The 27,974-nt window shown below is 41.0% G+C and overlaps 1 protein-coding gene across 1 annotated transcript; it reads left to right on the top strand.

Annotated features, from left to right (window-relative positions):
• The first annotated feature begins 77 nt into the window (after positions 1-77).
• Positions 78-27,873, top strand: LOC137384356 (Fc receptor-like protein 5). The gene is made up of 8 exons (XM_068058279.1): positions 78-327; positions 1,477-1,512; positions 9,303-9,581; positions 12,080-12,373; positions 13,383-13,652; positions 15,122-15,361; positions 16,792-16,890; positions 18,781-27,873. Exons 1-8 carry the CDS (start codon positions 294-296, stop codon positions 18,801-18,803), a joined length of 1,275 nt encoding a protein of 424 aa, XP_067914380.1. The 5' UTR covers positions 78-293; the 3' UTR covers positions 18,804-27,873.
• Positions 27,874-27,974: the final 101 nt, after the last annotated feature.

The raw sequence follows: 27,974 nt of genomic DNA, 5'->3' as shown, positions 1-27,974 counted from the left end.
AAAAAAAAACTGTGTTTACAATGACCAATCATAATGCAGGATATTCTTGTCCTTCCTCACTTCCATTTTATTATCACACTCGTGCAGTTATTGTAGCTCCAACAGTGTGCTAGAAACTCCCAGTCCCAGCTGTGGGTCTGTCAGCCATCAGCCAGCACAAGAGAAAAAACTTATTCCATTGTCACTGCTGTGTTTATTGAAGACCAGATGAAGTAGTTTGACTTTACTCTGTACCCTTGATTTTCATTGATTAACAAATTACAGCACCGAAAAGGAATACCTTGTTTAAGAAGATGGGAATCTACTTCCACCTACTATTTCTGTTTGGTGAGTAATAATTTTATAGTTGCCAGTTTTCAATGAAGTGAGAAAACAATTGAGTATGAATATGATAGTCTATTATGATACTTGTTCTTTTTAAAACTCCCCATGTTGATTTACAGAGCATGTTATGGGGGAGTACCTATTCAAATTAAGTTGGCTGTCCATGAGCAATCAAATTTCAAGTTTTCTCAGAGTTCTCTTTAATTGGAGAGTTTTGTTAAAGGGCTCTGTTATATTTTTGTTCATTTAGGCAGTTCTACTTAACACCAAGTACGCTCTACTTAATATAAAAACACAAAAGTTCTGCTAAGAATTTTGTCGTTCAATTCTAAAAGTCAATTTATGGCAACAGCAAGTAAGCATTGGATGAGCGTGATGTGTATTTGTTAAAATTCTGTTAAATCTCTCTGCAGTATCTAGAAAGTTGTCACACATGATTTTATAGATTTCTCCACTGAAAAACATATGGTGTGGTAGCAGTTTATTATCAATGTACCAGTTATACGATAGTTAACCGTGGAAAAAGTCAACTTTGGTTAAGAATGATTTCTTGAGCAAAGTCTTTTGCTGGCAAATGCAAGCTGAATTAAACAAGAATCAACTTTAGTAGACTTTGATATTTGGGCTTTTCATTTCTTGAATGTGCGTCAAAGTATTTGATGTAATTAATTGTGAGCAAATTCATTCCACTTCAAAACACAAATAAAACAATCGTTGTAAATACAAACTTTGGGTATAATCGATTTTGGAAGGAATAAATACAATATTTTAAGTAATAAATGTTTACAACTGTCCTCACAAAAAATAACACTAAAAGTAGTTGATGGTTATCGTTAGCCATATCCTCAACATCTTTCCCCCCAATCAATTTTGTTTGGCCATTTGTAAAGTGAACGAAGATATGCTCAATATCTCTGTTGTCTGTTATATGGGAAGAGAATAAACTGTTGTTTGCATCACTCCAGAAATGAGTCTGCTAATAATCTCTTTAGATTTATTGTGTTTAATTTAATTTTGGATTACATCTTTTAGGGTGTAATTACTGGGTTTAACCCTAAAATAAGATTTAACCATCGCAGACACATACATAGAAACTAATTTTGCATAGGTGCAAATGCTGCAATGTATATAAATAATGTTCTCCTCTTACAGCTTTGGGTCAGTATGCTGCATGCCAGGAATTCTCAGGTGAGTACTGCTGTGTTATATCACTAGATTTGCAATCAGCTTTTATAAGTACAGTGTAATTATGCTATTGCAATGTTGGTGTTCAACTCTATTACCATAATTATTTGAAACATTTTCATAGTAACTAGCTGCTCAGTGAAACAAAATGTTGACTGTGACACATGGTTTATCTCAAAAACAAATATACCAGATATATTATGACGGTAAAGCCACACTTCTCGAAAGTTCTCGTGCCTTAGTTCTCATTGAACTCAGTTTTAAAGGTGTGGCTTGGTCTGAGTCACAAGGACACTACAATTCAGTACTCTGTTATAACTGCCATTCGAGATGGAAACTATTCCTCCAGTAAAAAGCATTTATTTCCATTTACACTTAGATAATTCATAATTGTAGCAGAGCCACATTTTTGGTTTAATACAAATGTGCTGACTAAGGGCGCCAACATAATGAAATCGTTATTGACGTCATCTGAGCTATTAGACTACATTGTGGAAAGCAGATAAGACAGAAATATTGGCTATCTTCTCACGACCAGTATTCTTACATGAGTAAAAGGACCATAGTATGCGATGTCCACAGGCATCAGTAAGACGTAAGGATCTTTCCAGACCAAAATGATAATTGAACATGTATAGGAAGAAATAGTCTATTTCCAATGAGTTGGATTAAAAGTGTCTGTCCTGACATTGAAAAGATAAAAGTAATTAAAAAAGGAGAGAAATTTGAGGGATGATGAGGAGTCTCAAAGAAACTGATGAACAAAATTGTAATACATTTAAAAATAAATTACAAAGGAAGGAAGAAGCAGTGGAATATACAATGACCACAGCTTTCTGCTTCAGTGCTTCTGACGCTTGCTGGGAGCATGTATTAGAAAATTCCACATTCGTAGTGAATGATTTTCTGTCCATCTATTTTACTAATTGGAAAATAATTGGGTAGGGACGTGAAATTTCCCAGTAGGCGCATCATAGGTGCACCATTAGCACTGAATAGGAAAGTCTCGAAGTGTGGATAAAATGTAGTGTGAATGAAAATGCAAAGTAGTAAATAAGTATTAAACACGTCGCTTGTAATGTATTAGCAGTGCAACAGTTTAGATGTAAATGTGAGTGTTGGTAAGGTCATAAATGCTACAGAAAGAAAATGTTACATTGTGAGAAATGAAACATAAGAATTTTAATGGCTGATAAAGATTTCAAACTAAAACTCAGGAAAGAGAAAATGAATGGGCTTCCTGTAGGACTTAATTGCTCATTCACAGATTAACACATGGTTATGAGACTAAGGATGGCTCCCAAAGTCTGACAATTGTTGATCAGTTACTCCTGATCCCCTCACCCCACGCCACTGAATTGGCAATGAATCTTGAGAGAAAAGCAATGGGTGAAGAAACGACCACTTATAATTATATAGCATCTTTAATGTAATAAAATGTCCCAAGCTGCTTCACATGAGCATTATAGAACAAAATATGACACTGAGCCACATAAGCAGATATTAGGTCAGATGACCAAAAGCTTGATCAAAGAGCTAGGTTTAATGGAGTAAAATGAGGTAGAGAGGTTAGGGACGGAATTCCAGAGCTTAGGGCCTAGGCAACTGTTGGCACGGCCACCAATGGTGGAGTGATTTAAAATCAGGGATGTTCAAGAGGCCAGAATGAGAGGAGCATACATGTCTTGGAGGGTTGTGGGGCTGGAGGAAGTTAGATACGGAGGAGCAAGGCAATGGAGAATTTGTAAACAACAATGAAAATTTTAAAATCGACATTTCTTGACTGGGAGCCATTTTAGGTCAGCAAGCACAGAGGTGATAGGTTAAACAGACTTGGTGCAAATTAAGACACAAGCAGCAGAGTTTTGGATGACCTCAAGTTTACAGAGGGTAGAATCATGGAGCTCGTGGTCTTCTGTGTCACTAAGATCAAGACCATTTGAACAGCTGCCCATGTGCTTCCCTCCCTTCCAATAGCTCACCTGGCCAAACTCCCTCTGAGGCTCCCCCCTGCCCTTGCCCTGAACTTGCATCTTTCTCTAGTTTCTCTCCTATCTCCCATTTTGCCCTCTCTGAACTCATCTTGTCCATGAGAACCCTCCTCTTCCCTCAATCCTATTCCCACTAAAGTGCTGACTATCCAACATCCTCTCTTGGTCCCCATGTTAGCTGTTATTGTTAATGGTTCTCTGTCTTTAGGTGTTGCCCCTCTTGGATTTAAATTAACCATCATCCCTCTTCTCAAAAAAACAACCGTTTGTCCTTGCAAACTACCATCCCATCTTCACCCTCCTTTTCCTCTTCAAAATCCTTGAACGTGTTGACACCTCCAAAATCCATGCCTAGCTTTCCCTGAACTCCATGTTTGAATCTTTACAATCAGTACTGAAACAGCTCTTATCAAAATCACCAGTGACATCCTCTGTGACTGTTACAAAGGTAAACTATCCCTCCTTGTCCTTCTCAACCTGTCTGCAGCCATTGACACAGTTGACCACACCATCCTCCTCTGTCTCTCCACTGTCATCCAGCTGAGTGAGACTGCTCTCACCTAGTTCTATTTTTATCTAATTATAGCCACAGTATCACTTGCAATGGCTTCTCTTCCTGCTCCTGCACCATTCCCTCTGGTGTTCTCCCAAGGATCTATCCTTGGCCCCCTCCTATTTCTCCTTAACATGCTGCTCCTTGGCATCATCCGAAAGCATAGCGTTGGTTTCCACATGAATACTGGCAACACCCAGCTCTACCTCCCCACTGACACTCTCGACTTCTCCACTGTTGCTAAATTATCAGACTGCTTATCTGACATCCAGTACTGGATGAGCAGAAATTTCTTCCAATTAAATTATCGAAAGGCTGAAACCATTGTTTTCTGTTCCCGCTCCAAACTCTGTTCCCTGGCTATTGACTCCATCCCTCTCCCTGTCAACACTCTGAGGTTAAACCAGTCTGTTCACAACCTTGCTGTCATAATTGACCCCAAGGTAAGCTTCCAACCACACATTCCTGCCATCACTAAGACCGCCTATTTCCACCTCTGTAACATCACCTGACTTTGCCCCATCTCAGTTCGTCTGATGCTGAAACCCTCATTCATGTCTTCGTTACCACTAGGCTTGACTATTCCAAAGCACCCCTGGATAGTCTCCCACATTCTCCTCTTTGTAAACATTAAAAGGTCCTCTATAAATGTAAGTTGTTGCTGTTGTAGAATGTCGAAGAATGACACCAAGATTGGGAACAGACTGGCTTAATCTCAGCCTGTTGCCGGGGAGAGGGATGGAGTCAGTAGCTCGGGGATGGAGTTTGGAGTTGGGACCAAAAACAATGGCTTCCGTCTGCTCAATATTTAGTTGGAAGAAATTTCTGTTCATCCAGTACTGGATGTCGGATAGCAATCTGGTAATTTAGCAACAGTGGAGGAGTCATGATAAACATTGTAAGAAACTATTAGGAGAGTGTATGATAAACAATTTCAAAACAATATAGCAAGAAAAAACCCAAGTGTAATCGCAAATACACATTCATACTCTTGATTTTGAGCTCAGTTTCTCTCTCATTATTTACAATGTAAATAAAAACAATGACCTAGAATTCCCAATCTGACAGGAATACCACTGGATCAGTGACCTTGATATCTTTGCACTCATCTTCCAGTACGCTGATCCCAGTGGATCTTCTAGAGAGAGGCTGAATTGGATTTTGTTGGTGGGCTCCTGGTGTTGTTTTCAGTTTGTGTAGCTGCTGCCACGATGCAACATGTTTGGCTGTCCCAGTTGAACAGAAATATTTATTTCAATCTCCCACATGGCTTGCTGCAATTAATCACTCTGTAAGACATCCTTTTAATTTTTGGACCTGGCCCACTACCTTAGCAATGCTAAATGCCAGCAACACAATGACGTTTCTGATACCCATATTGTTAGATCATTCATGACAGGAAATATTTGGGAGATGTATTCCCAGGATCTCAAAGCTATGGAACTCATTCCCCTTTAGTCTTTTCTTCTTTCTACAATGCCGATCACTTGTCACCTGTGGCTAATTGGGAATCCAGGTGTAGATAATTACATTTTTGATTAGCAAATAAAAAAGGAATAATAACACTGTCACTGTGCATGTGATCCCTATACTTCTATCTGCACAGTACATGCATGTGTACGGGAACCCTTTGTGTATTAGTTGCTAAAACAGTAAGACGAAAAGCAGAGTGTGCGCGTGTTGTTTTGATCATTGTGATAGCTTTACTTCCTTGATGACTGAACAGTGGTAGATGTTTGTTCAGTACATGTGCACATGTGGAGTACATTTATCTGGATTGTGTAAGTGTATGTAAGGCGTTTTCAACGAAAGTGAGTGTATGTGACAACATTGCCACATCTTTGGCGAGTCAGCACTTTCTATTGGCCAACACTGTGATCCTTTCATTAGTTTCCTGTTGAGTTAGGTGGAAGGATTTCGACGGTAAAAATATAGCCATTAAATGACTTATTTGCTTGTTCATTTTATGTTAAGTAAATTTGTTTAATGGTTTTAAACGTAAAACTTAAAATTGAAGATGTGATGTTCCATTTGCTCAATGAAAAAGAGAGTCCTGTGGAGATATGGAATAATTCCAGTTGCTAAAAATAATGAAGAGGAATGTTTTTCTGTTCATCATCCTGAGGTATAATACTGAAAGGTTATTTAGATATTGAGGCTAGTGCTGACATTCTCAAAGGCAAGGACATCTATGAATGACTATGGAAATAGTGTATAATCTAGAGTAAGAAAAGTAGAATAGGCCAGAAAATATAACAGCTAATTATTCTAGTACTTTCATGCTGCATTTATGCCCAAATAGTGAAAATGTAGCATAAGCTGCTGAATGAAAAGCCACTCTGACTCCTCCAAAGGAAGTGGCCCTGCAGTGACACAGATGCACATTGGAGCTGAAGTTCATTTATTTGCCAGTATAGATTTCACCCTCAGACCAGGTGATGGTGTGCCAACAGGTTGGTGTTAGAAGCTTACTGTGCATGTTGAGTGCTTTGGCTAAGTGGTCGTACTCTTGCCTCTGAGCCAGAAAGTTGTTGGCTCAAGCCTCACTCCAGGGAATCGAGCACATAGCGTAGGCTAGCACTTTAGTGTAGTGCCAAGGGACTACTGCACTGTCACAGGTGGCATAATTGAATGACAAGTTCAACGAAAACCCTGTCTGCCCCCAGCTAAAGGTAAGGGAATCCAAAGCACTATTCAAAGAAGAGCATGGGAGTTCTCCTTGTGTCTTGGCAAATACTTACCCTTCAACCAGCAACACCAGAAGCAAGATTGTAAAAGGTGCTCTGTATATTCCTGCCACAAGCCTGCACATGCCCATTGGTACACCTCATTTCAGAAGAAACTGGCATACCAAACCTGTGTCACCTGGATAACATGTCTATCGGAGGTTTAATGGCATTATTTAATGTAAACTCATACCAGGTGAGATTTAAAAGATCATGAAATTGTTCAATTTTTGAACCCAGAGAAAATAAAAGCTAACCAGACTAAAAGCCAAATGTACCCCATCACAGTTTAAAGCCCTTCAATGAAGCCAGCAACACAAAGAACAGCAGGACTACTTGCTAGTTACCATTTATTTATTGTATTTATTTATTTATTTAGAGGTACAGCACTGAAACAGGCCCTTCGGCCCACCGAGTCTGTGCCGACCAACAACCACCCATTTATACTAACCCTACAGTAATCCCATATTCCCTACCACCTGCCTACACTAGGGGCAATTTACAACGGCCAATTTACCTATCACCGGCAAATCTTTGGCTGTGGGAGGAAACCGGAGCACCCGGCGAAAACCCACGCAGTCACAGGGAGAACTTGCAAACTCCACACAGGCAGTACCCAGAATCGAACCTGGAGCTGTGAGGCTGCGGTGCTAACCACTGCGCCACTGTAGAATTAACTTTAATTTCTCTATATATGTTCTAAATCTGGTTAATCATCATTAATAAAGTACAAATATTAATCTGGTAAAAATATCATCTTGGTTTAATGCTGTATATTCTAAAACAACGCAGCCTGGCACAGCCTGGCTTGATAATCATTTTGTGACCTAAGGAGCAGCTTTTTAATGTTAACTTGTGACACAAATTTTTCATTAAACCGTTCGCCTAACACAAAGAGAACATTACATTGTTAACAGTTTCCTGTAGTAGTTGAAAATAGCTCTGTTAATATGAATTCCAATTTCCTGAACTTCTATTCTTTTCTACATGTGGTTCTATATCCTTGGGTGGAGATGTGGTGAAAAGGATGAAGATTATGTTACTTGTTGGAAGAAGGTCTCCTCTCTGATTGTTATGCAGGAAGCAGAAGGATATTAGCTGCAAAACCTATTGTCATTGACTATTAGTGCTAGATAGCAGATATTTTTATTCTCCAGGAACAGCCCCATTAAAAGTTGAAACCCTTGCCATTCTTCAAAGAGAAAAAGGCTTAATTTCCTCTGTCTAGATAGTTCCAGGTTTCATAGGCAAAAGGACAGTGTTCAAGCAAACTGATATTTAAGCTTTTCAGATGAACCAAAGTCTTAAACTAAGGAAACGTACAACATGCACAATACGTATAGTACAGTAACAATCCATATAACGCAGCAACCATTTTCTAACACAGCTACAATCCATGTCACATAACAAGTGCACAAGATTACACAGTAAAATAAAATGGCATGGTTAATGAATCTGAAAATCAGCTAGAGCTTCAAGTAATTTGGGCTGTGTAATTTCATGAGGGAAATTCTCTTCCGCAATCATGCCTGAAATCAGGCAGAGAATGAGGGAAATCCAGGCAGTAAGACCTACTGCCGCCTCATTGTTTGGACCAGGATTTCCTGTTCCTCTACTCCATCCCTTCCAGGACTGCTGCCAGCCACTCCTTCCCCACCTACTGCATGAAATTAGCGGTAGGGATGCGGCCTGATTTCCCTCCCGTTCAACCTGCTAAACGCCTTGGTCTTGTCATTCAGTAGGAAGCGTGGGATGATCGTTGTAGCGCTGCTGCCCCTTTAAGGTCCTTCAGCACTTCTTTTGCTGCAGTGGCATTGGAACTTTCTACCCTTACGCTGGTAGGCCTCCCTGCTGTTGACGGGAATCCCTCTAGGAGCCCACTGTGCATGAGGGATGAAACCAGGAAAATGGGTAGGGGATGGGGCAGTTCCAGAGGAGCAGAGGGAGCTCTGCCCTGAAGAGCAGAATCCCAGTACTCATTTCCTTAATTCAAATCCCATTCAAATGTACCGAGTTCAGGATGATGCATTGGTGCTGATAGCAGGATGCTGATTCATGTGTGCAGTTCCTATGGTAACTTTTGTTTTTGTCACTATTGCCTGGGTATTAAGCATTGTCTGGGCAGAGCAGAAAATCAGGAAGGGAGCAAGACAGAATGCCTGTAATGGAGCCCATCCATTCCGACTGTAGCTCACAGAAAAGCGTTTGTCTGACGCATGACGGTACTGATTTCAGGTGTGATCATCCAGATGGACCAATATTCAGGCTTGGCCCAAAGAATGGTAACTTGAGAGTGTGTTACCAGAGAGCTTGCAGTGCCCAAGAAATTGTTTAGCAACAAAAATGGTCACCATTAGGAGAAGAGACATTCAAAAAAAAATTCTGACCCAAGCATAGAATTTCATCGTAACTTTCCTAATGGATATCCTGATCCAAGCAGATTTGGTATATTATGAGATTCAACTGTATTAAGTGACTTCCCACAACCTGAAAGTACTAATTTTATCTTTATTCTTTTCCTAGGCCAATTATCAAATCCAACTATCCAAGGTCCGGAAAGAGTTAATTTAAATGACACAGAAACAATTTACTGCATTGCTTCAAGTGAAATGCGTTCAATAATGTACAGTTTATACCGAGAGAAAACACTGGTTCAAATGAAGAATGTCTCAACACCCAATCCAGCTAACTTCACAGTATCATTTCAAAGAGAGAGCGATGCAGGGGTGTACAAATGCAAAGCTGAGAGTGATGACTCCAACCAAGCAAAATACAGTGACAGCATCAACATTATCGTACTAGGTACCATTGAAATTTAGCGGTGTAGAATCCTTCCTGTGGAGGAGGGAAGAGGGGCATTGATATTTAGTATTACAATCAAACGTTAACTTTACTGAATCTTTTGTTGATTTTAAACATTAAATATTCCATTGAGGAAAACTTTCTCAATTGCAGCTGACCAAAAACCCACTCCAAACCCTAATCTAAAGCCTGAACCAAGTTAGCATCCCAGTAACTCAACAGGCAAGTGGACTTCACACCAAATCTCCTCTGCCTAATAAACAGGGTAACCACCTCTCCCAATTTCTTTCCCCCTCCCATAGCTGTCTGGCACACTGCTCACAGCAGCATTGCCTTTTCTGTTTAGTTTAGTTTAGAGATACAGCACTGAAACAGGCCCTTCGGCCCACCGAGTCTGTGCCGACCATCAACCACCCATTTATACTAATCCTACACTAATCCCATATTCCTACCACATCCCCACCTGTCCCTACATTTCCCTACCACCTACCTATACTAGTGGCAATTTATAATGGCCAATTTACCTACCAACCTGCAAGTCTTTTGGCTTGTGGGAGGAAACCGGAGCACCCGGAGAAAACCCACGCAGACACAGGGAGAACTTGCAAACTCCACACAGGCAGTACCCAGAATTGAACCCGGGTCGCTGGAGCTGTGAGGCTGCGGTGCTAACCACTGCGCCGCCCTATGTTGTCCATTGTGCTGAGACCAGATGTGGCTGAAATAAACTGGTCAAAATAAATAATTGCATGAATGTGCAATGCGTGACTTTCCATTTCTGTTTCATGCCTTTGTTAGAATTTGCTTTGAAATTTGATGCTTGCACTCTGCCAAAGGCTGCCTGATTTTTGGGCGGACTTTCAACGTTCCTAAAGTCTTTAATCTCAAATTCTTCTGATTGCCTTGATATTGGAGCAATTCAGTTTCATATTCCAAGGAGGACCTGCGTTTGAACAGCTCTGTGCAGTAACAAATACTGTACACACCATCGTGAACAGAATCTCCTTTAAATTGAGTGTCCTGCACCAGTTAATAGTAATTTACATTATAGAAAGTAAACAAATTGTGTCTTTCTACACCCAATATGCCAGGGCCCATATGGAATACAGTGAAGGACCCAATAATGCAGGTGAAATGTTGCTATATCTGATGAACATAAATACAAACATATGTACGTTTATTGAAAGTATTGGTTTATTTCTTGTCCACCTTCTGTATAAATATTGAGGCAAAGCCATGGAGACTCTTACAAAACAAAAAGTGCTATAAATACTCAGAGCAGTCAATCTAAAGGAGAAACATAGCTTGATGTTTCAGGTGTTTCATCAAAGCTAATCATAACTCAAAAGTTATCCTTTCTGGTATTTTAATTTCAGATTTTCAGCATGCACAGTATTTTTCTTTTAACACAGATCAGTTTTTATTTGTTTACAAAGAATTACTGCTTGCCTGACACGCAATGCTGGCTTAGCTACAACTTCCTCTGGCTGAATATTGGGAAGAGTGAAGCCGTTGATTCCATCCCCTTACCCGGCCACTGCCTCAGGCTGAACAAGACAGTTTGCAACTTCTGCATCCTGTTTGGTCCTACTCTGCTTCCAACCTTTTGTTTCTTTCATCACAAAGGCTGCCTATACACCTTCATAACTTCACACACATCCAGGCATTACCACCAGACTCAACTATTCCATTTCTCCCCTGGCTGACCTCCCAGCCTCAACTCTTTGTGAACCAGCTCATCCAAAATTCTACTCCTCGTCTCCTATCCCACATCAAGTCCTGCTTGTCCATCGGCCTTGTCATTCACGGCCTACATTGGATCCCCACTAAGCTTCAAAATTAAGATTTCCATTCTTGTGTTTAAACCTCTCCCTATCTCTCTAACCTCCTCCAGCCCTACAACATGCCTCCTTAAAGTCTCTGTTCATCTGGCTCTAGACTCTTGTGCATCCCTTCATTTCTTCACCCCAACATTGACAACTTCACTCTCAGCTACCTAGGCTGCATCCTCTGGAATTCTCCCTCCCCAAACCACTCTACCCTTCTTTAAGAATCGCCTTAAAGACCACCTCATTGACTAAGCTTTTGGTCATCCTTCCTAAACTTGTTTGACTCTATCTGTTTTTTGCTTCATACTTTGGGAAGCGCCCTCGGATGTTTTTCTATGTTTAGTGCCTCATCCAAAAGACGGCACCTCTGACAGTGCAGCACTCCCTCATTATTGCACTGGAGTGTCAGCCTTAATTTTTGCACTCAAGCCTGGAGTGGGACTTGAATCTGGAAGCTTATGATGCAGAGGCAAAAGTGCTACCAACTGAATCACAGCTGACACTCAAAGGTGCTATATAAATACAAGCTGTGGTTGTTGTAGTTCTTAGATGGCAGGGAGCATGTCCAAATCATTTACACAGCCTGGTTTCTAATGATGACCACCTTTGAATAAGGATTTCTACATGTACGGATATAAAACTAACAATTTATTCTTTATTTCTTTTTAGCTCCAGTATTGGGAGTTATTGTAAATTCAATACCCAGTCCACCCGTCCTAAAAGTACAGAGCAAACTGATACTGAGCTGCTTTGTAAAACAAGGTTCTAATGTGACCTACAAATGGTACTTTAATAGCCAGGAAATAAGCTTGTCATCTCCTTCAGTCAAAATAAACCAATCCAACCTAGTTATTGATAATGTGATTCTCAATGATACTGGTAGCTATCAATGTGAAGCAAGCAATCAATTCAATATGAAAACATTCAGGATTATCAGCAATTCCACAGAAGTAACTGTTAAAGGTAAGTGATTTCTATGTTCTGTTCATTTATTTTGTGATGATCTAAATAAAAACATGCACCATTGAGGAGAAAAATACAAGTTGCCCTCCTGGCTCAGTTGGTAAATGCTCTGATGAGAAATAGGAAGAGGTAGTAATAAATATTGATAAATGAGAAAGGACTAATGGTAGACACATCAAAGGTAAGTTATGGATTGGAAAATTTGTGAAAACAGTATTGAGGTAGATTTTAACTCTCAGTGCCAGGTGGAAGTGGGCTGATTGACTGCCTTGCCTGATTTTCATTGAAATCGATAGAAAGGATAACAGCGCAGGGTACATAACACACAGCTGATCCACTACGGCTGGGAGGTGCAAGTTTAAAATATACCCTACAGCCTTTTGGAACTACGTCATTCTTACAGCATGTGAGTCACAGACCCTTTGCACAAATGAACAATTAGTTAAACAGCACCACCAGCACAATAGTTTGTGTATGAGGCCAAAACGTCACAATGTACAAACAGCTGCACTCTTTCAAAAGCAAAATACTGTGGATGCTGGAAATTTGTTATAAAATAGAGAAAATGCTGGAAATACTCAACAGGTCAGGCAGCATCTGTGGCGAGAGAAACAGAGTTAATGATCTTTCATCAGCCCTGTTCTATTCAGTCATTTATCTGTCTTGCTACAAATAGTGTGCTGAATTTTCCATTCGCTGCCCAAAATACAATTATAATACAAACGTTTTCTGACCGCAATGGAAGTTGAATTTGTATTCCCTCCTGTTTATAATGAAATCAAATGTGATGGAGGCACAGCCACACATCTTTGTTGGGACCTGCTAGAATCATCTCAGTTGTGAAAATGTTGGATGTGGTTTATGACCCCAGTAGGACTGCTCACTGAACAAAGATCTTGGCACCATTCTGGAATGGTTTATTTATAATTTGTGTGAGCTGTATTTTTAAAAGAAAGTTAAAACTGTCATTTTAAAATGTTGTTTATGCTTTTTCATTTTGCTATTTAAGTTCCAGCGTCCAATCCTGAGATTTCTGCAAAAATTTCCTATATGGATGAAAATAAAGTGATCACAACTATTCACTGTTTATCACATGAAGGAACTCTGCCAATAATATACACATTATATAAAGACACAAGATTTGTGAGCAACTACACTGCACAGAGTCGGAGAAAAGCTCAATTACTTCTGGAGCTAAGTTACACTGAAATGCTGGCCACCTTCAAATGCAAAGCTGAGAATGGATTTGCATCAAAGTACAGCAATGGGCTGGTTCTAGGTATGGACAAAATCAGTGTTGTAATCTAAATTATTTTCTATTATTTCTCATTTTAAAGTTCTTTCACTTTGAAAGGGGTCCTCATGAAGCATGTTTTACTGATTGCTAGTTTTCTAGGTTAGCAAGTATAAACAGTGACATAGTCTAAAGAAGATTACAACTCAAATAGTCCTGAACATAAGCCTATAATCTGCCAAAACAAGTAATTACACTGAAAGTGCAGTGGGACACACTGTAATATACACAACATGCTTCACTCAGTGGAGGGAAGAAAACAGCTCACCCAAAAGATTGTTTTTGACCTCTCTCTTCTTTCTTTATAAAGTGTCACTAACAGCTTCTCTTTCCCTCCAAATCACTTCTGTTCTGTCTTCTTCCTTCTTCTCACCAATGCTGTTCCTACCCAAATCTTACCTGCTGCCTTAAATGATCCCAGGGGTGAATGCTGCTACTTACTACTATTACTCGCACCAACATTTTCTCTGACATGTCAAGCCCCCAGTCCAAGTCGTATCATTGTGAAAAAATGTGGTGGAACATAAGAATTAGGAGGAGTATAAAATATGGCCCCTCAAGTCTGCTCTGCCATTTGATATGATCATGGCTTATTTGCTGCCTCAACTCCACTTTTCGCACACTCCCCATGTCCCTTGATTCTCTGAGACTCCAAAAATCTTTGTCTCAGCATTAAATATACTCCATGATGGAGCATCCACAACCCTCTGGGGTACACAATTTCAAAGATTCACAACCACCTGAGTGAAAACATTTCTCCTCATCTCAGTCTTAAATGATCGACTCCTGAGACTGTACCCCGTATTCTAGATTCCCCATCCAGGGGAAACAACCTCTTAGTGTCTACCTGTCAAGCCCCTTCAGAATCTTGCATATTTCAATGAGATCACCTCTCATCCTTCTAAACTGCAGAGAGCATAGGCCTAAATTACTCAGCCTCTCATCCCAGGAACCAATCTAGTAAACCTTCGCTGTACTGACTCCAATGCAAGTATATCCTTCCTTAGATATGGAGACCAAAACTGCACACAGTACTCCAAGTGTGGTCTCACCAAAGCCCTGTACAATTGTAGCAAGACTTCCTTATTCTTGTACTACAACGCTTTTGCAATAAAGGTCAAGTCAAATATTTCCCTATGTACAGAGGGGGGAAATCAGAGAGTGAGTCACCCTCGGCTGTTCACACACATCTTGGGTATGTACCGTTGTTGGTTGTTTGCTGTTTAAACCAGGGAATAGTATCTAGATGTGAAGATCTTCCAATACTGGAAGAACCTTAAGAATTCTATAGTTGGATACAAAGCTTCTGTTATGATAATATGCATAGAAAAACTATTGTCTGTTCTATGGAGCCCCCAGTTGTAATTTGTTTAATATACAGATTTTTTTACATTTTGAATCCCATTTCACTGGTTATACAGCATTCAGGATTTCTGTTCTGAATTTCCTTTTAGATTTGTCCGTTAAATTGACCTCACATCCAGATCCCCCTATTCTGGGCCACCAATTCACACTTAATTGCAGTGTTACTTATCAAACCAAAGTGCCCTACACCTGGCACTTTGTGTACCCAGGAAAGAATTCGACCAGTAATTCAACTCAGAACCAATTAATTGCTGTTGCAAAAGCTCCTGGAAGATATTACTGCTCAGTGAACGGACAGATTAGCAACTGGATTGAAGTACTGGGTCAAGGTAAGGTGCTTTTGTAGTGTTATCATCAACTATGTAATCAGAGTTTCTTCTATTGGAAAGAATTATGCTTTTTTTCTATTATTAAAGGCAAGAGATAATGGCCGGAATTTTACGCTGCCCCAGTGGGTCGGATGGTGGCGTGGGGGCAGCATAAAATTGAGTGGCAGGCTCTGGGAGGCCTAACCATCCCTACTCCGCCTCCGACCAAGTTTACGGAGGTCCGGCGGGAGGGTGAAAAGCGGCCCGCCCGCCCGAGGCCAATCAAGACCCTTAAGTGGCCACTTAACGACCACATAAGGGCCCTCGCCCGCCTCTATGGGTATTTTACCCATGGCAAGCGGGTGTGCCTGGGACGTAAAAGGCCACCTAGCTATAGCTGCCAGCCTTTCTGCACCCTGGGGGGGGGGGGGCCTGGCAATCGAAAACAGGGTGCCCGATTGAGGGCCGCCCCCGCCTCCCAAACCAACCCCGGGATCCAAGACGCCCCCAAACGACCACCCTAGCCTCACCAGGGCACGACCGATTCCCCTGGTGAGGCAACCCAAACTTACCTTCAGACCCGGCTCCTTGGGATCCTCCTTGGTCGGCTAGGCTGCAGTCCCAGCAGTGGCCACCGCTCCCAGTGGCGCTGCTGAGACTAAGAGCTGCTGGCCCGCTGCTTGGCCGGCAGCTCACTGAGGTGGGACTTCCTCCTTCAAGTGGTTGGAAGTCCCACCTCGGGCCAATTGAAGCCTGGGGATCTGTAAAATACGGGACGGATCCCCAGGCGGGGCGGAAATGGGTTCGGTACTGACATTTATGTCGGAGTCCGTCTCCTGTCCACCCACTGTAAAATTCTGGCCAATGATGCTGGGAAATTCAATTTTTTTTAAATTTTCTCATTATCAGAAAGTATAGAAAGTTCCCAGTATGTATCTCAGCCTCAAAACGCCATGGGCAAGATTGTCAATTCAGAACCACAGTGGTGCTATCTGAGTGCCCAATTTAAGACAGGTCCTATGTATGTGTTCCTACCCCAATTTGCATATTAAAAGCCTGACTCAGGCAGGCACCCCAACTGTCAGTGGTGAGGCCTTGGGGAATATGACATCAGAGGAAATGGTATGATAAGCAATACCCTTACGATTGTATAATCCTTCCTGCCTGATTTTCCTTTATTCACTATGTGCAGGCTATCCAGCACGCTCAGGGTAGCAACAGGAAAATCTGCCCCTTGCTGCTTCAATATTAGATAACAGGGACACTAATCTGCTTAAGATAACAGGAAGCAAATGCATTAAGGGTGCATATGCTAATTGTTGCAAAGTGTAAGTTCAAGGCCATTGAGACAAAACAACAGAATAGAGTGAATTTTTCAGTTTTGGTAATAAGTTATATATTACCTTTCGTGCAATAGGAAAGCAATAATCATTATGGTTCTACTTTTCCAGATTCCAGTCTCCAACCTGTAACAGTTGCTGTCAGTATAGCAGCCACTGTGCTGCTGATTTTGGCTATTGGGTTGATTTGTTATTGCATTACAACTAAAGGTACGTAATAAAGGGCAAAATGTTCACTGAATTAAAATACTAATCTCGTAATGTTTTAATTTCACACTAAAGTGCTGTTATAAACCCAAATAAAAGCAGTGCAGTCCCTCTTTCCCAATCAGGAGGTGTGGATTTGAGTTCCAACATTGTCTGTCACTTGACTCTGCTGACCTTTGTTTCCTCATTATGGCTGCTGGGTGGAGAGTAAGTCATAAATGAGACGGCTCACCTCAAAGAGAGGGGAATCTGACATTGACTTGCCCTGTTAGAGCTGCACCTCCCAAAGGACACCTTCTGGAGTCCCAGTAACAGTGGTCACAAAGACGTCAATAGCCCAGTGTTGACCCACCTTTCCTCAAAGCTGAAACAGGACGTATGGTGCCAAACAGGCTCCAAGAAAAGAATATGGGGAGGTGAGAGGAAAATAAGTATGAAAAAAGAGACCATTATTATTACCAGTATATAGTGTGTGAGCTGAAAGGCTGTTTATTTTTGCAGCCATTGTTTAGGTCCTGTTACGCAATGTTCCCTGTAGTAGAAATTCCATAAAAGCTGAACTACTTCATAAAGAATAAAGGCTTCTTCAGTTGAAATACTGGAAATGTGAACAAAAATTCCTGGCAAGCTTGCAGTCTGGGTTAACTGTCGTACCCAAGGAAATGCTTGAAACTGAAAATTCTGGTCTGTCTTTATGATCTCCTACTGGTGTTAGAAAAAATATACTTAGGTACGAACAAGACAATTTGCATATGCACTGGAACATTTGCAAAATGTCTTTACAAGCACTTCCACGGTAAAGCAATCGCGACGACAAAATCCACTTAATCTGAGTATTAATCTTTCACTTATTCCGGCGGAATCACACTTAATTAATGCTATTTTCCGGAAATAAGGTATTTGAGAAACTGGAAGAAAGGAATAGAGTCCTAAAACTCGTGTTCTGTGTCCTCTGAACTTGTGCCCTCAAATCCCTCTGCTCTTCCACCTCACTATGTCTACTTTCATTAAGAGTATAATTATCATTATTGCTTATCAGCTTTCTTTGGTCTTTGGGTGCAAAACTGGTACAACAAGCCTAATTTCAGGAACCATTGTTCTGCATCTCGAGAAAGCCTGGAAAACGTCCTGCCTGAAATTGGGTTGCACTTTTTTTCAGGTGTGGCAGCCGCCTAAAACTGCCCTTGCACAGGTAAACCAGGAGTCTAATACCTGCTTTTGGCCTCCACGCTGAACTTTGCTCTGCAATGTTTGGGCAGGTGTTTGGCAGTGGCTGCCAATGCAAGGTAAATGTCTAAACAAAAAAAAATTATTAAACTTTCCTGCAGATCCATTGAACTCCTACATTGGCGAGACCAAGAGCAGATTAAGGATACTTTGCTAAACACCTCCGCTCTGACTGCAAGTGTGATCTTGAGCTCCCCGTGTCTCATTACTTTAACTGCCTTTCTCATTACTGCTATAGTTTCTCCAACTTTGACTTTGTACATGGTCCCAGTGAAACCTGATGACATTTCAGGAACAAATCTGATTTTTTTCCCCCTCAACACACTAGTCTGAACATTGATTTTATTAACTTCAAACTAAGTACATCCTCCATTTTTCAGCATTTCTGTTTTAATTCCAGGCCCACATGTGCCGGAATTCTCTTTTTATAAAATTTTCCACTGTTTCTCAACAATAAAAAGGATTTGCTTCACAGGAAAAAAAATCAAGGATTATTAAATTTTGCTACATTATTAAACTTCAAGAAATTAAATGTATTTGGACCCTATGAAAATTATAATTCCTTTTGGCTATTTTTGTTAAAGAGTTCTTACCTTAAAAGTTAATTGGAAATAGATAGTTATGGCTGCTCTGCTAATGGTGTTTCTTCAAAACAATCTATTTTAGCCCGCAGATTCAATATTGCCTAAGTCATGTGGACATGTGCCTGTCCGCTTTAAGTTATCTTCAATCGCAAGACAATTTGATCAAAGAAACTCTACACAACCATCATGATCAATGCCTCATTGATATTGCCAGACAGTGTGAGATCTGTTGGAGCAGAAGCCGGTCTTTGATAAATCTTTCCTTCCTCAGAGACTGATCAATCTGCTACTTTGTTTTTTATCAAGAAGTCTGGTTGAAAACCTAGTGAAGTCAAACCCAAGTGTCAATCAAGGCTGGAATGTGAACTCACAAAATAATAGGCTGGAATCCCAATCCTGCATCACTGAAGCTACCAGATCACCCTAAATTATTTAATGAAATTGGATTATTTTTACAGAATAGTGTGGTTATAGTTTAAGCTTTCCAATATGAAATATTCTCAATAGTCAGGTGTAAGGGAATGCTTTAGATATGACCAGCATTCATTTCCTGGTGTGTCCGTACAAAGTTGCATATTCAGAAGGGGTGCAAAGTATGGCCCTGAGCTTAGTCTACGTTACAACATTTGTATGCAATTTCTTTCATAAAAAACAAATCATGCTTAATTAGAGAAATTCTTGTGAAAACAAATCAGTCCATTTAACACCAGCTTTCTAATTTTGTTTGCAAAATGTTTCTAGTGATAGGACCTGTCCAAATGAATTCCTTAAGTTTTGTTTAGAACATAAATGGTCTAACTGAACTACAGAGAAAGCAGGCAAAGATTGTAAAGGCAAAATAGGGGAAGAAGGAACATAGCGAGGGCAATGTGCTGAAAACCATTTAGTTTTACCTGTTTAATATTGAAACATTTTGACTAAAGTATTTCTGGAATAGGCATGATGAACTGAATGGCCTCCTTCTGTGCAATATCATTCAATGATTCTATCATTTAGAAATTAACATCTATTTTATTTGACCTTGAACAACAGAAGCTAGTAAAGCAAAGAAAATAGTGGCAGTGAGTATTTGAGCTTTTTAATGTACACAAAAATCTTGCATACACTTTGGGATGAGTGTTGGGATTAATTTAGTTTTTGGATTTATATTTAGGTTTAGTTTCAGACGTTCCTTTACTGTTCAATATTAAGATAATAGCATCCAAATCAAAATGGAGTTGGTTCATATCCAGGTTTAGCGTGGTTTTTCCTATTTTAGGTTAGATTTGTTATCATGTTGATCTTCATGCCTTTTAGCCTAAGTTTCAGAAGTCGTGTGGGTGTGATTGGATAGACACCCACCACAGTGACATCTCTTCTCACCCTCTCCATACCAAACAGTTAGGAAGCAGATAGATGCATGTCTGCCAGGGAGGTCACTTGTTGCCCATCTGCACTGAACAGCCCATGCCAACTATGGTAAGAATGCAACTCTATCCCACATGTGCACACATGAGATTGTTAGTGATCAGATATCTGCCATTTAACCCATTTAGCCATTTATGATAAAATGTCTTGTTACAAAAGCTGTATATGGTTTTTTTTTTGTGGCAAAGGCCTTAGCATTGATGCTATGACTGCAGCCACTGATGGTAGTTGCCTGTCTACCAGTTGCTATGGGGGTGTAAAACAGTACAATTGTATAAAGCATTTATATAAATAAGCAGAGCACACTGTTTTATACCTTTCAAGGTAGGTCCCGTAGAATTCTGCAGAATAAAACAAAATAAATTACTTTGTTAATATTAGGCCAAAGATCTTTTAATATTGGATTGTACAAAATTAACTTCAGCTTATTTGCTTTTTGTATGTGTTAGGCTGTTTTTATAAAGGCCATATGTTGTCCAATAATAGAAAGTATCAGAGAGATAGGGCAAGAGCTTAAATTAGCCTAAGTTGTTACCATAGTGATTATTATTCACTTGAGATAATATCAAAATGGAATTATGCCACTATTTTTGAAATAAACATTTTTGCAAAGAGTTGCAAAAGTTCTATCCTTATACATATATTAACAATTGCACTGGAGTGCTGACGGGTTGTATTAGAGTGCTAAAGTGGGAGTTTTGTGACTGAGGGTAACTAAGAGTTAGTTTTATCTAAAGTCTAGTCTTTTATTTAGCAAATTAACTGAACAGTTGCACTTTGGGTTGGAGAAGGTGAGTTTTAGACCAGCTTTAAACAGAGTTCACTCAGGCTCTGCTTGCAGCTGCACCTTGTTAATAAGAGAATTGGCTTAAACCAGTTTTCAGGGGCTAGAGTCAGACAGTATAAAAGTGGGCCATCTTACAGTGCTGACTTTGTTTGCACTGGAGTGCTGACTTGGGTTGTATTAGAGTGCTAAAGTGGGAGTTTTGTGACTGAGGGAGTTCGGTGAGGAGGGAGCGAGGAGCTCCTTTCATTTCCTAACTGTCCTCAAAGAGCATGAGGGGAGCCAAGAGTGGTGAGTAAGTTCTGGTGGGTATTTTTCAAGCCGGATTGAATTGTAAGTCATTATTTTAGCAAGACCTAGTTGATTTTTTTAAATTATAATAGTCTTCTAAAGTTTTTTAATTTAAAGGGTTTAGTCATGGCAGGAGAGCTTAAAGCCGTGGTTTGCTTCTCTTGCTGCATGTGGGAATCCGGAAACATTTCCAGTCCCTGGGACCAGCATGTGTGCAGGAAGTGTGTCCAGTTGCAGCTCCTGGAAGCTCAGGTTTCAGAGCTGGCACGGCGGCTAGAAACACTGTGGAGCATCCGCGAGTCTGAGAGCATCGTGGATAGCATGTATAGAGAGGTGGTCACACCGCAGCTGAAGGGACTTGAGGAAGGAAGGGAATGGGTGACCACCAGGCAGTCCAAGAGAATTAGGCAGGTAGTTCAGGAGTCCCCTGGGGTCCCGCTTGCAAATCGGCGTTCCATTTTGGAGGCTGATGAGGCTGGTTCCTCCAGGAAGTGCGGACAGAGCCAAGCTTCTGGCACCACAAACAGCCTGTCTGCACAGGAAGGGGGAAAGAGAGTAAGAGCAATAGTAATAGGGGATTCTAGTCAGGGGAACAGATAGGCGCTACTGTGGCCGTCAACGTGACTCCAGGATGGTGTGTTGCCTCCCTGGTGCCAGGGCCCGGGATGTAATTGGCTGCAGGGCATCCTGAAGGGGAAGGGTGATCAGGCAGAGGTCATGGTACATGTTGGTACCAATGACATGGGTAGACAGAGGGATGAGGTCTTCCATCAAGAATTCAGGGAGTTAGGCAGCAGACTAAAAAGCAGGACCTCTCTGGTTGTAATTTCTGGATTACTCCCAGTGCCACGTGCTAGCGAGTATAGAAATAGGAGAGTAGCACAGATGAATGCGTGGCTTAAGAGTTGGTGCAGGAGGGAGGGTTTTAGATTCCTGGACCAGTGGGACTGTTTCTGGGGAAGGTGGGACTTGTACAAGCGGGACGGTCTACATCTGAACCAGAGGGGGACCAACATCCTTGCTGGTGGGTTTGCTGGTGCTGTTGGGAGGAGTTTAAACTAATTTGGCAGGGGGAGGGGATGCAGACTCCTAGCAGAAAAGGGACACAGCTAAACACAGGAAAGCAAACAAGTCAGAGGGAATACAACAGAAGTAAGTTTCAAGGGAGTAAGAGCAGGATGGGTAGCCTCTACTTTAATGCCAGGAGTATTACAGGTAAAATGGATGAGTTAAGGGCAAGGATTGACACGTGGAATTGTGATATAGTAGCCAATCACTGATACATGGTTGAGGGAGGGGCAGGATTGCAGCTCAATATCCTGGGATATAGAATCTTCAGGCGAGACAGAGGAGGGGGTAAAAGAGGAGGGGGCATTGCAATATTAGTTAAGGAGTCAGTTACTGCAGTAAGGAGAGATGATATCTTGGAGGGGGCATCAAATGAAGCTTTATGGGTAGAGTTTAGGAATAACATAGGGACAGCCACATTGCTAGGTGTTTATTATAGACCTCCAGATAGTCAGTGGGAAATTGAGGAGCAAATATGTGTGCAATTTGCAGAGGTGTGTAAAAATAATAGGGTAATTATATTAGGTGATTTCAACTTTCCCAACATTAATTGGGATAGTCATCGTGTTAAGGGCTTAGATGGAGTGGAGTTCTTAAAATGTATACAGGAGAACTTTTTAGCTCAATATGTAGAGGATCCAACAAGGGAGGGTGCAGTGCTGGACCTAATTCTGGGGAATGAAGCCAGACAGGTGGTTGATGTGCTGGTGGGGGAACATTTTGGTGATAGCGACCACAACATAGTACAATTTAAACTTGTTATGGAGAAAGAAATAGACAAGTTGCAAAAAAAGGTTTTGGATTGGGGGAGAGCGAATTTTAGTAAAATAAGGCAGGATCTGGCCAAGGTAGACTGGAAAGAGTTACTCATCGGGAAATCTACAGAAGAGCAGTGGGGGGCATTCAAAAAGGAAATGGGGAGGGTACAGGCCCAAAATGTTCCCTCTAGGGTAATAGGTAGGAGCAACAAGCCCAGAGAACCATGGATGACCAGAAACATTCAGGGTACGATGGGAAGGAAAAGAGAGGCTTTTAGCAAATACAAGGAGAGCAAATCAACGGAAGCATTAGTGGAGTACAGAAAGTGTAGGATGGAGCTTAAGAAAGCAATTAGGAGAGCAAAGAGGGGATATGAGAAAGTTCTGGCTGGTAACAGTAGGGAAAATCCCAAGATATTCTATAAGTATATCAATGCGAAGAGGATAGCCAGGGAAAGAGTAGGACCCATTAGGGACCAAGGGGGAAATTTGTGGGTGGAGCCAGAGGAAGGAATACTTCACATCTGTCTTCACCCAAGAGAATGAGGATGTAGATATGGAACTCAGAGAGAGAGAGACTGTGAGGTTGTATTCCCTCTGACTTGTTTGCTGTGAGGGGACACAAGTTTAAGGTAAGGGGCAGGAGGTTTAAGGGGGATTTGAGGAAGAACGTTTTTACCCAGAGGGTGGTGACGGTCTGGAATGCACTGCCTTGGAGGGTGGTAGAGGCGGGTTGCCTCACATCCTTTAAAAAGTACCTGGATGAGCACTTGGCACGTCATAACATTCAAGGCTATGGGCCAAGTGCTGGCAAATGGGATTAGGTAGACAGGTCAGGTGTCTTTAATGTATCGGTGCAGACTCAATGGGCTGAAGGGCCTCTTCTGCACTGTATTATTCTGTGATTCTGTGAATTGGCAGTAATGCAAATAGAAATTTCAAACTTGCAACATAGAAATTTTGTACAACACTGTCCCCTTAGTAGGATGTGGTTTTCAAGTTCTTAAATATATGTCCCTTTTCAGCTACTCTTACTTATCGAAACATAAATGTTGTACCTCAAACTGTAGACTTCTGTGCATGTGTACAATTTATTTTATAGAAATAGATATTGGATAAAAGATAATTTATAAATATGGCTCACTATATATAGTTACTATATTTTATATGTCTAATCTTGTATCTGCTGTAAGTTGAGCTTTATTTCCCCCCCTCAACAGCAAAGCCAGAGTTTGAGATTCAGGGAAGCCATTTTGGTGATGGGGCCACAATGTTCACATACTTAGCACCTCAAGTAGTTGCTGCAGTTCCACTTAACTCCTGTTTGAATCTCACCTTAAATGTGCGCCAATGTTAACTTGTGCTCCGCGCAATGTATTTGAGGTTCCTATTTACATTGATTATTTTTTCCAGTTTCAACATTTACTTTCATTTTTTGCTTGCAACCAATTTACTGTTTGATCAGTACCTTTAGCTACCTTACCCTGATCTAGTAAATTAATCTGAGTTTTATTGGTATTTTCATTGAGAATTTCTATTCAAATATTGCCTGCTGAGCTTCCTACACCTACATCCCTCACCTGAGAACATCGTGTCTCCCCGTTGGGTGTCTGTTTTGGCATTCAATTAGATCATGAATGATCCGTAACTTAACTCCACTTATCTGTCTTGGTTCCATAAACCCTTAATCTCTTGCCTAACAAAAACCTATCAATCTCAGTTTTGAAATTTTCAATTAACCTCACCAGCTTTTTAAGGGAGAGATTAGTTTCCCACGACACTTTGTGTGATGAAATGCTTCCTGACATCACCCTATGTGGACTTGCTCTAATTTTAAGGTTATGCCTCCTTGTTCTGTTCTCCCCAGAGGAAATAGTTTCTTTCTAAATACCTTCTCAAATCCTTCTGCCATTAGAAGAAACAGGCCTGGATTTTGTTGGGGTAGTGGGGGCCCTGACAACTGGCTGGAAAGTCAGAGGCAAACCTGCCTCGGCCACATATTAGGCCCACCTGGCAGCCAATTAACTTCCATTGCAGCTCCCATCTCTTTAAAAGTCAGGGGCCCGCCTTCAAGGGCTGCCAGCCAATCAGAAGGTCACGAGGAGCGGTGGGACTGCATCTAGATAAGAGGATGCATTGATGGATGTTCCCCTTGAAACAAGGTGAGTGGGGTTGGGTGTCGCCATGGCCAGTCAGGCAGACCCCGGCGAGGTGAGGGGGTGTGGTGGTGTTGCTGTGGGAGCAGCCATTGTCTCCGGGGTCCCGTGGGCCATAGTGCCAAATTAGCAGGGTCTCCCCGAGCCTGGAGAGAGGCCACCAAGGTTCACCAGGCAGTCTCCCCATGTGCTGGAAGCCCTTAATTGGCCGTTTAACTGGCACAATTGGCCTCTGGGCAGGAGTACCGTCCTTTGCCGGAAGAATGTCATGGCAACGGAAAGACAATAGGCACTCCACCCTTCTGTCTTCCTGCGCCATACGGGTCCCCCCTGCCTCCCAGCCCCTCCCTGGAGGGCTGGTAAAATCCAGCCCACACTATGCACGCAGGGAATTACAGTGATAACAGGTGGGAGGACAGGGAATTTAAGGGAATTGGAATGATTGACTGTTTCCATCATTGGGCACTCCTGACACAGTGATGGGATGGATGATGTGGGCCTTGTGCGGGGATGGGTGAGCGACTGCTCCTTACACCCGTAGCCCCCTCAGCTGCTCTCACTCGGTAATACAAGGTCAAGGCATTTAATTGCTTTCGTTGCTCTCCCAGTGTCCAATACATAACGTGTTTAAAATACCATGGGGCCAAGGCTGGAATGTTGGGTGCCAGCAGCTAGTAAAGGGCTGCTGAATGACCTTCATGTTGCACCTTTTTTTTTTAATGTTTTGTGGCAGTACAACCTCTGGGGATGAGTGGCCACACGATAGAATTTGTGATCAGTGAATGATCCCAAAAATAAAGGGGATAAGCCATGAGGAAAGATTGAGAAGATTAAGCTCCACAATCAAAAGCGGTGGACAAAGATGGGCAACTCATAAATGTTTGAAGGGATAAACTTTACAATTTAGTGCTCCTAGCTGCAACTTGGACAATCAAGTATATTAATCAGGATGTGTGATTTACAATGTCTGGATTTTTTGAGTTATTAAAATCAATAAGAGGGAAGGTGGTGAATCAGATATACCAGCATCCCCAAATGTCCAACCAATCCTCCTGTCGTACAAAGCACCATGCTGGGAGCACGATCTCCTAAAATTTACATCCTAAGATACTGCATGATCTAGATAAGGAAAGCCTAAAATGTTACTTCAAAGTAAGCTGTGCCAGCAGGATCATTGAACATAAATTTAATTTTATGTAAAGTAAATTTAAAATATTTAATGGATTTTTTTAAGATTGATAAATGAATGGAATAATCTCTTACGTAAGGAGGCAAGCATTCAAATTGCTGCTGGATGCTGGGTTAATGTGAGTTGCAGCAGCAGAGGAGTTTTGCCCATCTTTGACTTTTGCTTACATTGTTATTTTTATAGTTTCTGTTATTCATTCTGCCGGGTTTTATTGGTTAACTGTAATAATGGTTCTGTCTAGTGAAGTTTTGTCAGTTAAACCCCAAAGCTGGCAGCACAAACTGTATTCTGCTTGTTACTATTAATAGTAAAATCAGAAACTTAATCCCCTGTAAGCTGTCCATTGTAGGCAACATTAAAAGGATGTCTTTCTCAGCGCATGTGGTTTTGAAAAAGTAAATATCTGAGTGGCACGATGTAATCCCAGTAAATTTAGGGATAAGATGATTTTCGATTGCCTCAGTAAGTCAGCATATTTGCAAAGCTTCCTGTAGTGTGCCCTTATGGGCAGCAGAGGACAGCGGAGAAGCACCACAACTGAGTTCGAAGAAAGTCTGCTGTCACCCAGTTTTATACTACAGATTGTATTGCTTGATTGCAAGGCAATGTCACACAGATGGCTTGCTGGGATAAGGGGCAGATGTTGACTACAGAAGTGGTGTTAGTGTCGATGGCTCTACACTACACTCAGGCAATTATTTAGGTTTCTTTTCAGTGTGGGAAATACTGAGCAAAGCAGCAAATATAAAGGACGGCAAAGAGGAAGGACTCTGAGAAAAGCTGCAGAGGAAATCAGACAATGTTTGACTCAACAACTCTTTCTCTTAGTCCTCTAGTGTTCTAGGGTCCGATATAATTTGTTCTCAAATTCCCCATAGCAGCAGGTTATTTTCAGTTTCCATGTAAGAGTGAAGGCTATCCAAATTAATTTATATAGAATTATTCTAAAATAATATATTAGCATACATATTCTTTTAACCATTCATGGGCCCAGATATACCATGACAAGCAATGTATTTAGGATGCTGAACGATTACAATTTTATAAGTGTAAATACTAACAAAGTTGTAAGTGAGCTACAATCAAATCCTTCAATGGAAATAAAAACATAAAATATGTTTTTTTTTTACTTAGTCTAAAACACTCTTGTTATATTTTCATTTTCTAAATTAATTTCTAGATCTGGGATGATTTCCTTTATTAAAAGGTAGATTATTTTGTTCATACAATTCAGTCCATAATGTTCCTAAGCGTTGTGACAATGCCAGTTTTTTCTTTCATACATTATGTATGACACCTTGTGATGTACATCTTTGTCACAGTGCTGAAAAGAAAGCATTGTAGTAATTGTATTGTTTTATCCTCTTCACTGCTTTCAGGGGTTGAAAACCCAATGGAAAATTGTAATTACATCTTTGCATCATATCTGGTAGAATCTTTCAGCCCCACTCCATGTAATTAGGTTTTGATGATAAAGTGTAATGCTGAACATCACTAATAAACGCCTATCCTGATTTTACAATGAACATTTTTTTATATCTTGAATTACTAACTTTAGCAGATGTTCCATGTGTTGAAACTATTATTCAGATCAACAAATGTTACTAGGATGTCCTGCTATAT

Source organism: Heterodontus francisci, chromosome 26 (genome assembly GCF_036365525.1).
Source record: "Heterodontus francisci isolate sHetFra1 chromosome 26, sHetFra1.hap1, whole genome shotgun sequence".
NCBI lineage: Eukaryota > Metazoa > Chordata > Chondrichthyes > Heterodontiformes > Heterodontidae > Heterodontus > Heterodontus francisci.
The sequence above is the reverse complement of the archived record's forward strand: the minus strand, read 5'-3'. Positions and strand labels throughout refer to the sequence as shown.